The 12,514-nt window shown below is 39.3% G+C and overlaps 1 protein-coding gene across 2 annotated transcripts; it reads left to right on the top strand.

Moving 5' to 3' along the window:
* The first annotated feature begins 1,398 nt into the window (after positions 1-1,398).
* Positions 1,399-11,872, top strand: LOC146565099 (uncharacterized). Of its 2 annotated transcripts, none has more exons than XM_085290458.1 (7): positions 1,399-1,611; positions 2,912-3,008; positions 5,074-5,168; positions 5,778-6,572; positions 7,129-7,326; positions 7,729-7,939; positions 10,308-11,872. In XM_085290458.1, exons 4-7 carry the CDS (start codon positions 5,867-5,869, stop codon positions 10,558-10,560), a joined length of 1,368 nt encoding a protein of 455 aa, XP_085146584.1. In that variant the 5' UTR covers positions 1,399-1,611; positions 2,912-3,008; positions 5,074-5,168; positions 5,778-5,866; the 3' UTR covers positions 10,561-11,872. The 2 variants fall into 2 exon arrangements, with proteins under 2 accessions (XP_085146584.1, XP_085146585.1); XM_085290459.1 differs by lacking the exon at positions 1,399-1,611 and adding an exon at positions 1,664-2,084.
* Positions 11,873-12,514: the final 642 nt, after the last annotated feature.

Here is a 12,514-nt window from a genome sequence, read left to right as displayed (position 1 = left end):
CCTCACGTGTGGCAGTAGATGCAGCGTTACAGCCAAAAATGTTTTGCACACTCACTCTCTCTGTGTGCACTGCCAAAAAATCCTCGACACAACACAGTTTGTTCATTCAGCGCTTCAGATTCTCATTTCATTAGTTTTATTAAACCCGGCTGATGACTTGTCTCATTCACAGATGACTCTGTTACCACTCTGAATCGTGTCCTAAATGTGATCCTGCAGGGAGATGCCTTCAGGTCAGGGCCAGAAAAACTGCTTCTGGCAAAAGTAAATTCACCCTCTGAGGACCGGTTATAGTGATGCATCGAGTTGTGGTCCGGATATTTCTTTGTGAAGCAAAAGATGAGGAGTAAAGGTGAGAGCTGCTGCGGAGAGGGAATATGGGGATTGACAGATAAAATCCAGAGAGAAACAGAGAGAATCTCTGAGCTGCGAAGTGTAAAGCTCATCTGTAGTGGCAGATTGAGTCCAGATGTGGGAGGCTGGGGGGAAGCACAAATGTTAATTATGAAAAGTTTGGGGGAAAATGTGTGTTTATTGTATTTAATGTGTGGCGTGCATGAAAACACATCAGTGGCATTCAGTTAGGGCAAGCAAGGAAGCAGTGCTAGTCTAGTGAACTCTTACAAAAAAAACCTATTCAACTCTATCAAAGAGAAAGTGATCTCTCTTCTTACAGCTCAGACAGCATTAGGCGAGAGCTTTGGTCCCATAAAATATCTCCTGTTGGCATCCATCCTGTAAATTACTGCCATTTTGTAGCCTCATCTTCTGAAAGAAGCTATTAGAATCTACAGCTTCTGTCATGTTCACCAGCGTGTCTGCATCCTGGTAACAAAATGCTGAGCTTTTCAAGCTGAGAGGCCAGCAGCATTTACTGGTTGTTTGTTTATCCACATTGTGGGTTTGTCTGTGGTCTTTAACGGGAGGCTGACGGGTGCCCCAGTGACTGCACAACAAGCTGTTTTTGGTTCTGCTTTCTTTGCTCTGTGGTGACCATTGATCCAACACAGCTGATTTAAATGACTAAATTACCTCCTCACCATGTCTTGACGTTCTCCAGAGGGCTGGTAACGAACTAATCATTTGATTCAGGTGTGTTGACCCAAGGTGAGATCGAAACCCTGCAGGACACCGGCCCTCGAGGCCTGGAGTTCCCCACCCTTGAGCTAAAGTCTGCATATTGTGCTCAAAGAGAGCTAGCATTGTTGCTCTCTTTGATTCAACATAGTTTGCTTTTCATCCTAACAATCACCTCGCCAACATGTGCGATGTACAGGAGTTATATGCAGTTTTTAATGTCTCTCCTTTATCGAGTGTGTGAGTGCATGGGTTGGTTTTGGTTCAGAAGTGGGACTGTCTTCTGGTTCCCGCCCTCTGGCTTACACACCTGGAGGAGTCACACACCTGTTCCCGATGTCCTTGTTTGTGCTACCACTTAAGATAGTGGCAGCGCTGCAGTCTTTGTTGGATTGTTGAGTTTTAACCAGTTAGTGAAGTCTGGCTCCTTCACCACTGGGATTGTGCGGTTTGCCTGTAAGTTGGGACAAAAAAAAAAAAAAAAGCAGCTTACCTGCTGTTTCCTTGTCTACGAGGGACCTTTGCGGGAGAGCGGTGAGCTGTTTTGTGTTCTTGGGAGAGAATCTTTGGATCCATGTGGATTTGTGGAATAACCCTGTTGTGTGGAAGCCCAGGACTTTTGCTGGGGTTGATCTCCTGTTAAAACTGTTATTTACTGTAAATAAATAAACGCACTGAACTGTTTGAGTCCTGCCTGACTAGTGACCCTTAACAAACAGGCTACCCCAAAATGCAATGGTAGACATTTCTAAAGTGTCTTTTTAGTGCTCCTTGCAAAACACTAGAGGACCTTTCAGCAGTGTAACAACTGATAAGACCCAAATGTGCAACTCCATTGATGAGATTAAGGTTCAAATTCTTTGTGATAAAAAAGGAGTTGGGACAAAGGTAATCAATGCAACCACACAAACAGAGAAATATGAAGCAAGCAGAGGCAAAAACACTAGAAGACTGTCATGGGAGGAGTACTAAAAGAACACTGCGAACACATCTGGAAGGAAACTAAGGTACGTAAAACAAACCTTAAATACAGATGCAGGTTAGACACATTAAGGTGGAGCAGATAACTGTATAGAAGGGAGAAACAAAAAGCCAAAAGGTAGGCAGAAAATTCAAATTAGCATGCTTTTAAAAATAAAACATGGGCAGAAAGGAGAGTGTTTGTGACAGAATTATATGAAATTGGTTGGCTGAAATACACGGATAAGAAATAACCAGCAGTAACACCTAAACACAAGGACATAGACTTGCAGTCCAAAGCAACTGTGGATTAAAGTGACATTCAATGATTAGTCATGAGACGTTCCAATTAAAGATTTCAGGTTGGCTTTTTATGAAAGTCAGAGGCGCTGCAACAAAGTACTGCCTGTGATCCAACGCTTTTCCTCTACTTGATCTGGGATTACATATACCAAATTAGTTGCCCTTTTTTCTTTGGTTTTTATTTTCTGCTTGCAATGACTATGTTTGATATTGCTGTGTTTACGGCTCGCCCGTCGCCTGGCCCTTATTATTCATTATTTACATATATCATTAGCATTGGCATAGCATTGCTAAAAAAGAAAAGTATGAAATTTAAAAACAATCAGCTTCCCTAACCCAGTGTCTGCAGATGGCTCCCACTCCCTGAGCCTGGTTCTTCAGGAGATTTCTTCCTGTTTAAATGAATGTTTCCTTCTCACTGTCACCAAAGTGCTTGCTCATCTGATTGTTGGACTTTTCTCAGTATTATTGTAGGGTCTTCGCCTTTTATCATAGCATAGAGGCAACTGATGTTGTGATTTGGCACTACATAAATACAATTGAACTAAATCTCTTTCCTTGTCCCTCCCAGGAGTTGACCGATCATCTCCCTCATAACTGCCAAGAAAGCACTTTGATCAGCTGATCAAGAAATAACGGTCAAGACCTCTCAAAGGAGCATCTACAATGTAAGTCTGATAACAGTTTAATATTATAAACTGATGATGAATAACTGATAGCATGTTTACTTGTAACAGTAGAAAGCCTGCAGCGTGCATGCATTTAACTCTGCTAATGTTTAAATTCAGGACAGAATGAGCTAAACCGCAAACAAATTTCCAGTTATTTAATTATTTTACTTTATTTAGGCTGATCTGTTACAGTCTCATGTTTTAGGTGCAATTACACCGCAATTTGTGATGTTACAACTTCTAGGATAAAGAATTGTAAGATGTCTCTTATCTGTATCTGCAGTTTGCCAGTGTACTTTATTTTTTAGAATATTTTCAGTTTGATGAGCAATTAGCTAAAATGATGAGCCATAACTTTTGGTACAACTCAGTGTAAAATTTTTTTTTTTTTTTTTTTTTTTTTTTTACATACAATAGTTTAGCAAGAATTATGGATGCAAATTCTTTCTGACTACAGTGTTCATGCTGTAGCAAAACCACAGAGATGAATAGCAAAATGAAATAGTGGGGGAAAAGTGTGAATGTGTTTACACTTCTACCAGAACTCTTGGAAATGATGGTTCAGTCATTTTATGTTCGAAGCTGTGCCTCATTCTCACCACTGGACATATTTGGACAGACTTTATTGTAGGGAGCCGGCAGATCAAACACAGTTTTCTGGTCTGACTTTGATTAACTTTTTTATTCTAATAAGCACATCTGTCTTTTAATGTCTAGAAAAGCTGGTGGTTTCTTTGCATGTGTGAAAACAACTGGCTGCTATAGATACCCAGCCATTAACCGCCTTGTGGGGACTCGAGCTATCGAGAGTTGTTGGGCTTTTATGAGAGTCGTTGGATAGTCGTTGGAGAGTCGACCCACCCGGCCATGAGATGAAAAGACTGTAAACTGTAGATAAATAAGTGATCATTTGTCTCTCACCACCTTTGTTTCAAAGTATCAGCAGATCGTTACTTACATGCTTTGGATCAGTTTCAGTAGGAAAACATGGTTGTTTATTCTGTTAGACCTCTTTGTGTTATTATGGAAGGAAACACACTGAATGAGCGTTAAAGTCATCATCACTTGGGTTCCTCTGAAGACATGAAATATATTTATACACAAACTGCAGAATAAAAAATGTTGTTTGAGCTGACATGCACTATAATTATCAGCTTGCAGAAACCATCTACAGACTGAACAAAATGGATGGATATGATAGGACTAAATAGTCTCAGCTTTTTGGCTTCTGACTTTTGAGTGTTATAAAGTTTTGTTAGATGTTAAGATTTAGCCTCCTAATACGTAAGTAATAGAGTACAGGCTGAGTACTTTACATGGACTGTAAATAAACTTTCTTTCTCCACTTCATAATCAGTGGAGTGCTCAAGATGTGCTGCATAGATGAGCAACATTTGTTTGCCAACACTTATACACATCACTGCAAATGTGATCACAGAGAGAACTGGACACATTTTGTATCTTGTTGTAGTCCAGTCATGTCTTTTTGTAGTTGTTTACATCCTTCAAGGTATTTTATTTTAACAGTTCTTTCACACAAGAACTGCCAATAATGTTTGAGTAATCAGGTCATGTCAGAGGTTGTCTCAGACCCATTACCACTGCTGGACATCCTTGGACAGACTTTTTTCCAGGAGCTGGCAGATTAATCACTCTTTTCTGATCTGACTGTAATGAGCATTTGTGTTCTCAAATGAACATCTGTCTTTCATTGCCTAGAAAAATTTCTGGCTGCTTTGTCTGTAAGAAAATGGCTGACGGGTTTAGATATTCAGACATTAACTCTTTTGTGGGGCTTCAGCCAATCAATCACTGAGGTGTGGTTTAAATCTGGGTGATCAAGGAGTCTGTCGCTACACAAAGGATTAGTGACAAAATCAAGACTCGGGGACAATACAAGAGGCTGATTACTAAGGTCACATGTAGATAGTAACCTGTAGATAAACAGGATGTGCAGGTATTATTACATCATGGAGTCGTATGTTAATCAAGTACCAGCAAGCTTTTTAAGAGTCACAGACCAGAGATACTCATTCATTTTCATTTGACTCTGAGCGTGCAGGCTGGAAAAGCTTCTGCCTCTGGCCTTTTGGATCATGGGGATGTGTTTTTTGAAGGCATAAGACCAAATTTATTTTTCCCAGGAGTTTCTACCAGGTAAGAAATCACAATTATTTTTGAACTATATATATCCACTAAAGAGATGTGTTAAATATACATTTATTTGTATATTTGGCGAAAGCATTGTATTTGAATGGATGTTAATTTTACCACATAAATTATTTTCAGCATGCTTTTACCACATCTGCCCTAAGGTAAAGGTGTTTGCAATCATTTTGACAAAAATGCTGGATAGCTTTCTTGGAGTAATATAATTTCATTCTTCACAGCACAACTTTCAACTTCCGTGTAAATAGTTTAGACACCAATTACCAAACAATGGCTATGACTATAACTTGGATTAATACAATACTGCTTTGTTTACAGTGATTTAGCCCATGATGTTTGAATTTGCAGTCATATTTGTCTTTAAAATAGTCCTTCGACTACAGCCAGGTAAGGAAATACCAAAAAGTTGATTCTGTTCAGTGGAGAAACATTTCTCCACTGAACAGACCTTGTCCGGCTGAGCATGCATCAAGAGACTTTCTTGAGTAACTGGCCAAAAATAAACTTATTTGAGAGATGGCTTAAGCGAGTTCTGTGTATCTTCTTTGTATTATTTTAGTCTGGATGGTAAAAGTGTTATTGTTCTTAACTTTTCAGGTGCAGCCTGCCTTCGAAAACTTGAAGGCAGGGTTTTAGGCCAAAGGAGCGTTAAACAGGCCTGGAGCTGAGGCTTCCAACAAGTCAACATGAGGGTCAAGTGGCTATCACATCTGCCACCCGAAGTTTGGGTCATGGTGTTCAGCTACCTGAGCACACAGGAAAAGCACAGGGTACGCTGCTGCTGCAAAGTCCTCAAAAAGCTGATTGACCACCCATGCCTATGGCGGAACCACATGGTGGTCCTATCCAACTTTCCACGCTACACAGCTGGATTCTGGGACACACTAAAGTATCGCAGGGTGACCCATGTTGCAGTGCAACGTTTGAGGCCCAAAGACTGGAAACACCTTGTGAAGTCCCTCCCACGGCTCACCACTATTGTCTGCATGGAGGCACAGCAGCATTACAAGAAGAAAAGTGTGGACAACCTGCCTGATTTCCCCAACCTGAAGACTCTCGGGATACGAAACGCCACATGGAGCGAGCCAATGCTACAGCAGTGTCAGACTGGGCAGCTAGCAGAGCGGCTGACTCACCTGAGTGTGTGTAACATCCAGCTGCCAAGCACTGCTGAGTTCGTAAACAGCGTGTCACGCTTGTTCAATCTGGAATATTTGCTGTTTCACCAGCAGGCTGAAGCAAAGCTGCAGGTGGTGGCACCAGTGCCATCTAAGGCCTTCCATAACTTGCTATTGAACCTAAAGAAGCTGAAACACTTATCCTGGGAGATTACAGAGAACCCAGTGCCACTGCCCGACGACTACTTTTATCCCCCAGACCCAGAAGACCCAGGTAAGTCTAGTGTCTTTACAGCATTTTATAACCCTGCATCAGAACCAGTATACATTTTTTTTTCACCTGAAATATTAAAATAGCATTTATCAAAAGAAAATCACACTTTACATGTGGGTTTACCTGCTAAATTGCTTCCCAAACAACATTTACAGCTGCTGTGTAACTGGATCAAATGTATTTTGTGACTCAGCGGGTCAAAAAATCAGACAGCTTTCAGTAATTTCATACATTTATTAGCAATGTATCTAACTTGCAGCATAAAAGACATTACTGAGTACAGAGTGAATGATACTGTTTATCATAGTTTTTTCCTAAAGGAGTCAACTTGCTAAGAGTTGCTGGATCACATGTGACACGAGGAAGAATAGCTGCTATGATGCTGCAACTAATGAGGGTCTTAATAAACTTAACTAAAGATGTCCTTTACTGATCAGTCACCATTCAGAGTTTTACTTACTACCTAAGCCTGTAGTGGTGGGACAGTTAGATCAGCCACTGTGCCAAATTATTAGCAAACGTTTGACTAACTTGCTCCCATTATTTGGTCCTATAGAAGCGTACGGTGGCCCAGCACTGACTTCTCTGGAGTTGGTGAATTACCCAGAAACCATGCTGTCTGAGAACGCGCTGAGGGGACTGACCTCACTGAAGTCACTGACTGTTCGCTATAGGTACCTAAAAATTGGCGTCAAATGTCGTCTAGAGTCCTGGCTGAGTTATCTGTATCAGCTAGAATCACTGGAAATCATTGGTGAGTGTCACCATTGTTCAATGTGTTTTTGGTTTTTTTAGTTTAGTTTCGCAAATTTGACCTGATATACAAAATAAAGCAGTAACACAGACTAGCCACATAAGTCACTACAAATAGTACTCATTATTTTAATTTTAAAAAGCAGGTATTAGTATTTGTGTAAAGGTTGCCTGCCAGCATTTTAGTGAATACTCTGATGCTGTATACATCCTTAGTTAGTAGGAGAAATTTTCTCGATCAGAAAACGGGGGATGAAAACTTTGTTTGTCCCATGTGTTGCCTGTTCCTTCTTCCTGTTTGTAAAAGTAAGAAGCAAATAAAATTTAAAAAAAAGAAAAAGCAAAAGATCAAGCTTTAGGCCAAAACTGCCTCCTGTAACTCTTCTGATTTCTGTCTGTCTAGGTGGGAATCCTCTTGCTTTCTATACAACCATTTTTCCACCCCGTGTGACCAGGCTGGTGCTGAGAGTGATCATATCACTCAAGGATTTATGCTTCATCGTGAAGAAAGTCAAGAAACTTGAGCACCTCGACATGCATCAGAACCGCTTCTCCGGCAGTCTCTGCAAAAAGCTTCCCTCACTATTTCCTCAGCTCAAGACTCTCAGGATACGGTGAGATGGCAGATTTTTATTTTCTATTTAGTATTTATTGTTATTGTAGATAGATAACATTGCTCAGTGAAATTATTACAGATTACATTTAATCGATTACCTTCATGCAGTACTGACTGACAATTAAAAAAAAAAAAAAAATGTTGGTGGCTTAAACTTGCTTCATTTATTTAACAAAGGCACTAGAACTTTAAACTATGTTGCAGCATTTTCTTAAATACAACCAGAGGAGGAGCCAGACATTTGAAACACCCGGGGCTTAGCCCTAAAGGGTAGTGTGCATGTGGGATTTTTTTTGTTTTGTTTTGAGGGGGGGGGGGTGTAGAAATGACTGAAAGATTAATAGGCTCTGTTTTGAGTTTTGTTCAAAAAAGAATGACTTCATATAGGGAAATATAAATATCACACATGCAGGACACCTTAAACTAGTTTTTTAATTGAGCAGCAAGACAGAACGAAGTCGGGGCTGTATCAAGACACAGGGACTAAACCCCAATTCAACCAGACCCAGAACTGATCCAGAATTAAAACAGGACTACACCAGTTCAAAAGCAGGATTACTGAGGACTTAACCAAGACATAACCACAATCAGAACTAGATGATAGTAGCACTAAAAATCATCATAGACCTGCACTACACTTATTTATTTAATTCTACCAAAGTACAATATTTAGATTGAGAAAAGTTTATATAATTATTTAGCTTTGTTGTGCAAACAAGCCTGCAGAACTTAATAAATATAGAATTTGAAAAATAGCAAACCTAAAAAGAAACACTAGGTACGAGATACATGAGGACCTATGATACAGTGATACTTTTAGTAAGCAACCATTTGACTAACATGTGTGTCTCACCTGCTCTTGTTCATCTCTGTTCTGTCCTCATTCTCCATCTCAATCTCTGCTCCTCTCTCTCCCTCTTTGTGCTGACAATCATCAAATATACAGTTGAAACCAGATATTTACATACTCTTCAGATCAAAACACAAACACTTTTTTAATTGTAACATCAAATCAGACTAAATGTTTATTTTTTAGATTGATAAATATAAAAACATATTTGTTAACTTTAAGAGTAAAGAGAGAAACTGTCTGTGTTTTTTAATTGCAAATGGCACCAAATTGTATTCATACTGAGCCACACTTATGGAGCTCCACGATTCTTTTCCTGGTGTTTTGGTTGACATCTCTTGATGTTCCCATGTCAAAGAAACAGGCTCTGTGTTTTGCCTTATATGCATCCACAGCTGTGCCACCAATTTACTCACATGGACTCTACTAACCTATCAGAAGCTTCTTCAGCTCAGAATGGAATCGTCTGGAGTTTTCTTATTAATTAACAATAAACTTAGTGTACATGTACTCCTTAATATGATGAAAGTGATAAAAATAGCTCTGTCTCTCTTTATTCTGACATTTAACTAATTCAAAATATATTTCAATATTTATCTAAAACAAAAGTTTACTCTAAATTGATGTTTAGCAGTAAAAATATTTTATGTTTTCTCCCTAAAGTGTAAATATCTGGTTACAAATGTGAATATCCTGCTGTGTACTGAAATCCCTCTTGTTTTGCATAGAAATATACTGAACAACATACAAAGCATAATATATAAAATAACATTTACCTGAGTTTTTTCTTTGAAAGAACCCTCTAATGTCCATTCTTATATTTCAGTACATAACTGAAACCGATTTAGTCGGGGAGGGTAAGAACTGAAAATATGAAATAAACACACGTAAGCTAAGACTCTCTAAAAAAATAGCATTTGTTCGGCTTTTCATTTCGCCATTTGTTGATTCACTTGAAGAGCAAGTAAAATAATATTGGTCAAGTGATCAGTTTCATATCAATCTTTCGTGATGCACCGTCATATTTACATTATTTGTACGGTACGAATGATTTGCTTTGGTACCTGCTCAAACTTAAGCTCTCCTTAGTATGGCTGGCTCCGTCTCTCCAACAGCGCACTCACGGGCAGCAGCTCCCCCCGCCCCCTCGCTCAGTCGCTTAGTGCCTGAGCTCGGATCATACCAATATCAGGGGGGGATTCACGCACAGTCATAAATTCCCACAGTGTGCACTATGTGCTTCGAATATTGTGTGTACTTTTTGTTTTATACAGTTGTCAGCCAGGCATCTAACTATGAAAAAATTACACTCCAAAATACCCCGGGCTTCTGACAAAACAACCCGGGCTTAAGCCCCGTAAGCCACCCCCACGCTCCGCCCCTGAATACAACCCAAACATTAATCTGCTGGAAAGAGTCATCAAATTTTTCTTTTTTCTTTCTGGGTTTCCAGTTGCCCCAGCACCAGATCTTCCTATCAGGAGTCTAAAACATATATTTTTTGCCCTTTTTCTAGATATTTCCTTGAGGAACCAAAAAGTGACCTCCTGCTCCTCAGCAATCTCAAACACCTCGAGCAGCTGGAGCTGATCGTGGAGCGCTCGTACATTCTCAAAAGTGACCGCAACGACCACCCCTGGCCGAGTCCGTCTTTGCAGGAGCTGATCAGAGAGCTGCAGGAGCTGTCCGAGAACAGGATCAACATCATCACCACAATGCGACAAAGAAACCTTTTTCAAGAATGTGATTGTGTTTGGGAAGGGGAGTAAAGACACCGCGGTTAAGCCGCAGGTTGCCAAATGAAGCTGAATGATAGACACTGACATTCAGACAACACTGTCATCTGACGTCAACCAGACTCTGAGACACTGCAGAGATTTTTTTCTTTTTCCCACAAAGTCTTATGTTTTCAAACTATTGCAACATCACGCTCACTATAATCTGAATTCTGACACGATCATACAATCATACACTGATGTCTGTAACCCAGCGGCAGCCACAGCAGCACAACGCAGTGTTACATGTTACAAAAATCTAGATTTGCACAACCGGCCGAAGCAACACCAGTGCGCGATAGTGGATGTGACATGTGAGCTTTAAACCACCCTTAACAGGCAGGACCCTAAATGTGAGCAGTCTGGAAAGTCTTGAGATGTATATTTCAAAGCCAACAAAAAAGCCACATTACTGCAGAGGAGTTATTGAACTGTTGGCCTAATCAGAAAGCTTTTTCCAGTGCATGAGGAGGTGAATTTACATGAGCTGTGTTGTAGATCTTTGTAGAGGATTATAATCTTTCTAGATTTACATGAATTGTAGATCAGTTTCCTTAAATTTAATTTTGTTTTTGCGTTTACGGTCATTTAAGGTAGTTTTCTTTTTTCTTAAACAGGGAGAAATGATAGATCTGTTTGCATATTGATTTTGCTCTGGCTGATTTTTTTTTTTTTTTTTTTTTTAATGAACTGGAAAAACTGAAGTCACTGTTATTATAATCTATTTGTTTCTGGCACAAAGAATGAAAGCAAATAACAAAAGTACAAAACAAACCCAAACCATTAGCATCAAAACTGAGTAGCAAGCAAACTGAATTGAAAAGGCAAGAAGCTGCTTCTTTGTAGCTCCACTGAAATGCTACAGATTGTTAATGTTAATTCAGTGCTTATTTTTGAATGGTCGATCCAAGCATGTGTGTTTGTTAAACAATTTTTACAAGTTGTGTGAACTTTTATATTTTTTATTTTGGTTTTTTTTCTAATACAAGCCCTTTTTTCTGAAGAATTGTATTGTTTGATTGAATCCTCTTTTTCTTTTTTTGCAAGTATAAAATCAAGCACCTAGCCATGAGAAACATAAAAGTTTTTGTTTGGGGGCAGCTTTTATATCTCCTCTCTGACGGTAAGAGTGAAAAAACTCAGCGGGAACCACTGAAGGTGTCCTACATGATGCTGGAAACGCTGTGGATGTAGTGCTGTTTGATCATCTCCAGGATGGATGAGACAGTGATAGCGATGATCTGTCCTGCTGTTCACACAAGCTTGCCCAGTTGTTGTATGAACAAAAAATACTTCAAAAACAATAAAAAATGTATTTTGTTCTTTAAATGTCAGACTTGAGTGAGTAGATGCTTGAAACAAGACATGATTTGGTTCTCCTTTAATTGGCCTCAACAATGAGAAGCATCACCTTCCTTAACACATCCTTACATGCTTACACACGTGTTTTAAAGATCCAATTACACACAAAGCGGTCTTATTTAGGTATTTGCCAGACATGAGTATAAATTACACACACAGATGCAGTTATCTGACAAAAGTCTTTCTCATAAGTCAAATGTAGAAGACTGCAGTAGTTTAAATATGAAATGAGTAAGACAAAGTTAGAGATGAAGTACAAAGTAACAAATACAAGTAAAAATACTTTGTAATTGGGCTTAAGTAGAATTTTCAGGTATTTTTACTTGAGTATTTACTTTTTACTTTTACTCCCAAAATTTTGACACAAGTATCTACACTTTCTATTCCTTTATTTTCAAAACAGACTCGTTATTCAGGAACAGGAACGCTTCAATGCACTGCAGTGTTTTTTTTTTTCCTGTTGCTTTGTCCATATTTCTTAACTACATTGTTGCATAAATTCATGTGGACACTCAGATGATATGCTGGGGGGGATGTCTACTTGTTAAGTGCAGTAAGCTGCAGTGCATGAGGTCTTTTCCTTATT

Source organism: Mchenga conophoros, linkage group LG11, assembly GCF_057382185.1.
Source record: "Mchenga conophoros isolate Kocher_MC1m ecotype Shallow Benthic linkage group LG11, M_conophoros_male_GT1.1, whole genome shotgun sequence".
Taxonomy (NCBI): domain Eukaryota; kingdom Metazoa; phylum Chordata; class Actinopteri; order Cichliformes; family Cichlidae; genus Mchenga; species Mchenga conophoros.
Note: the sequence above shows the minus strand (reverse complement) of the source record. Positions and strands in the feature narration are given on the sequence as shown.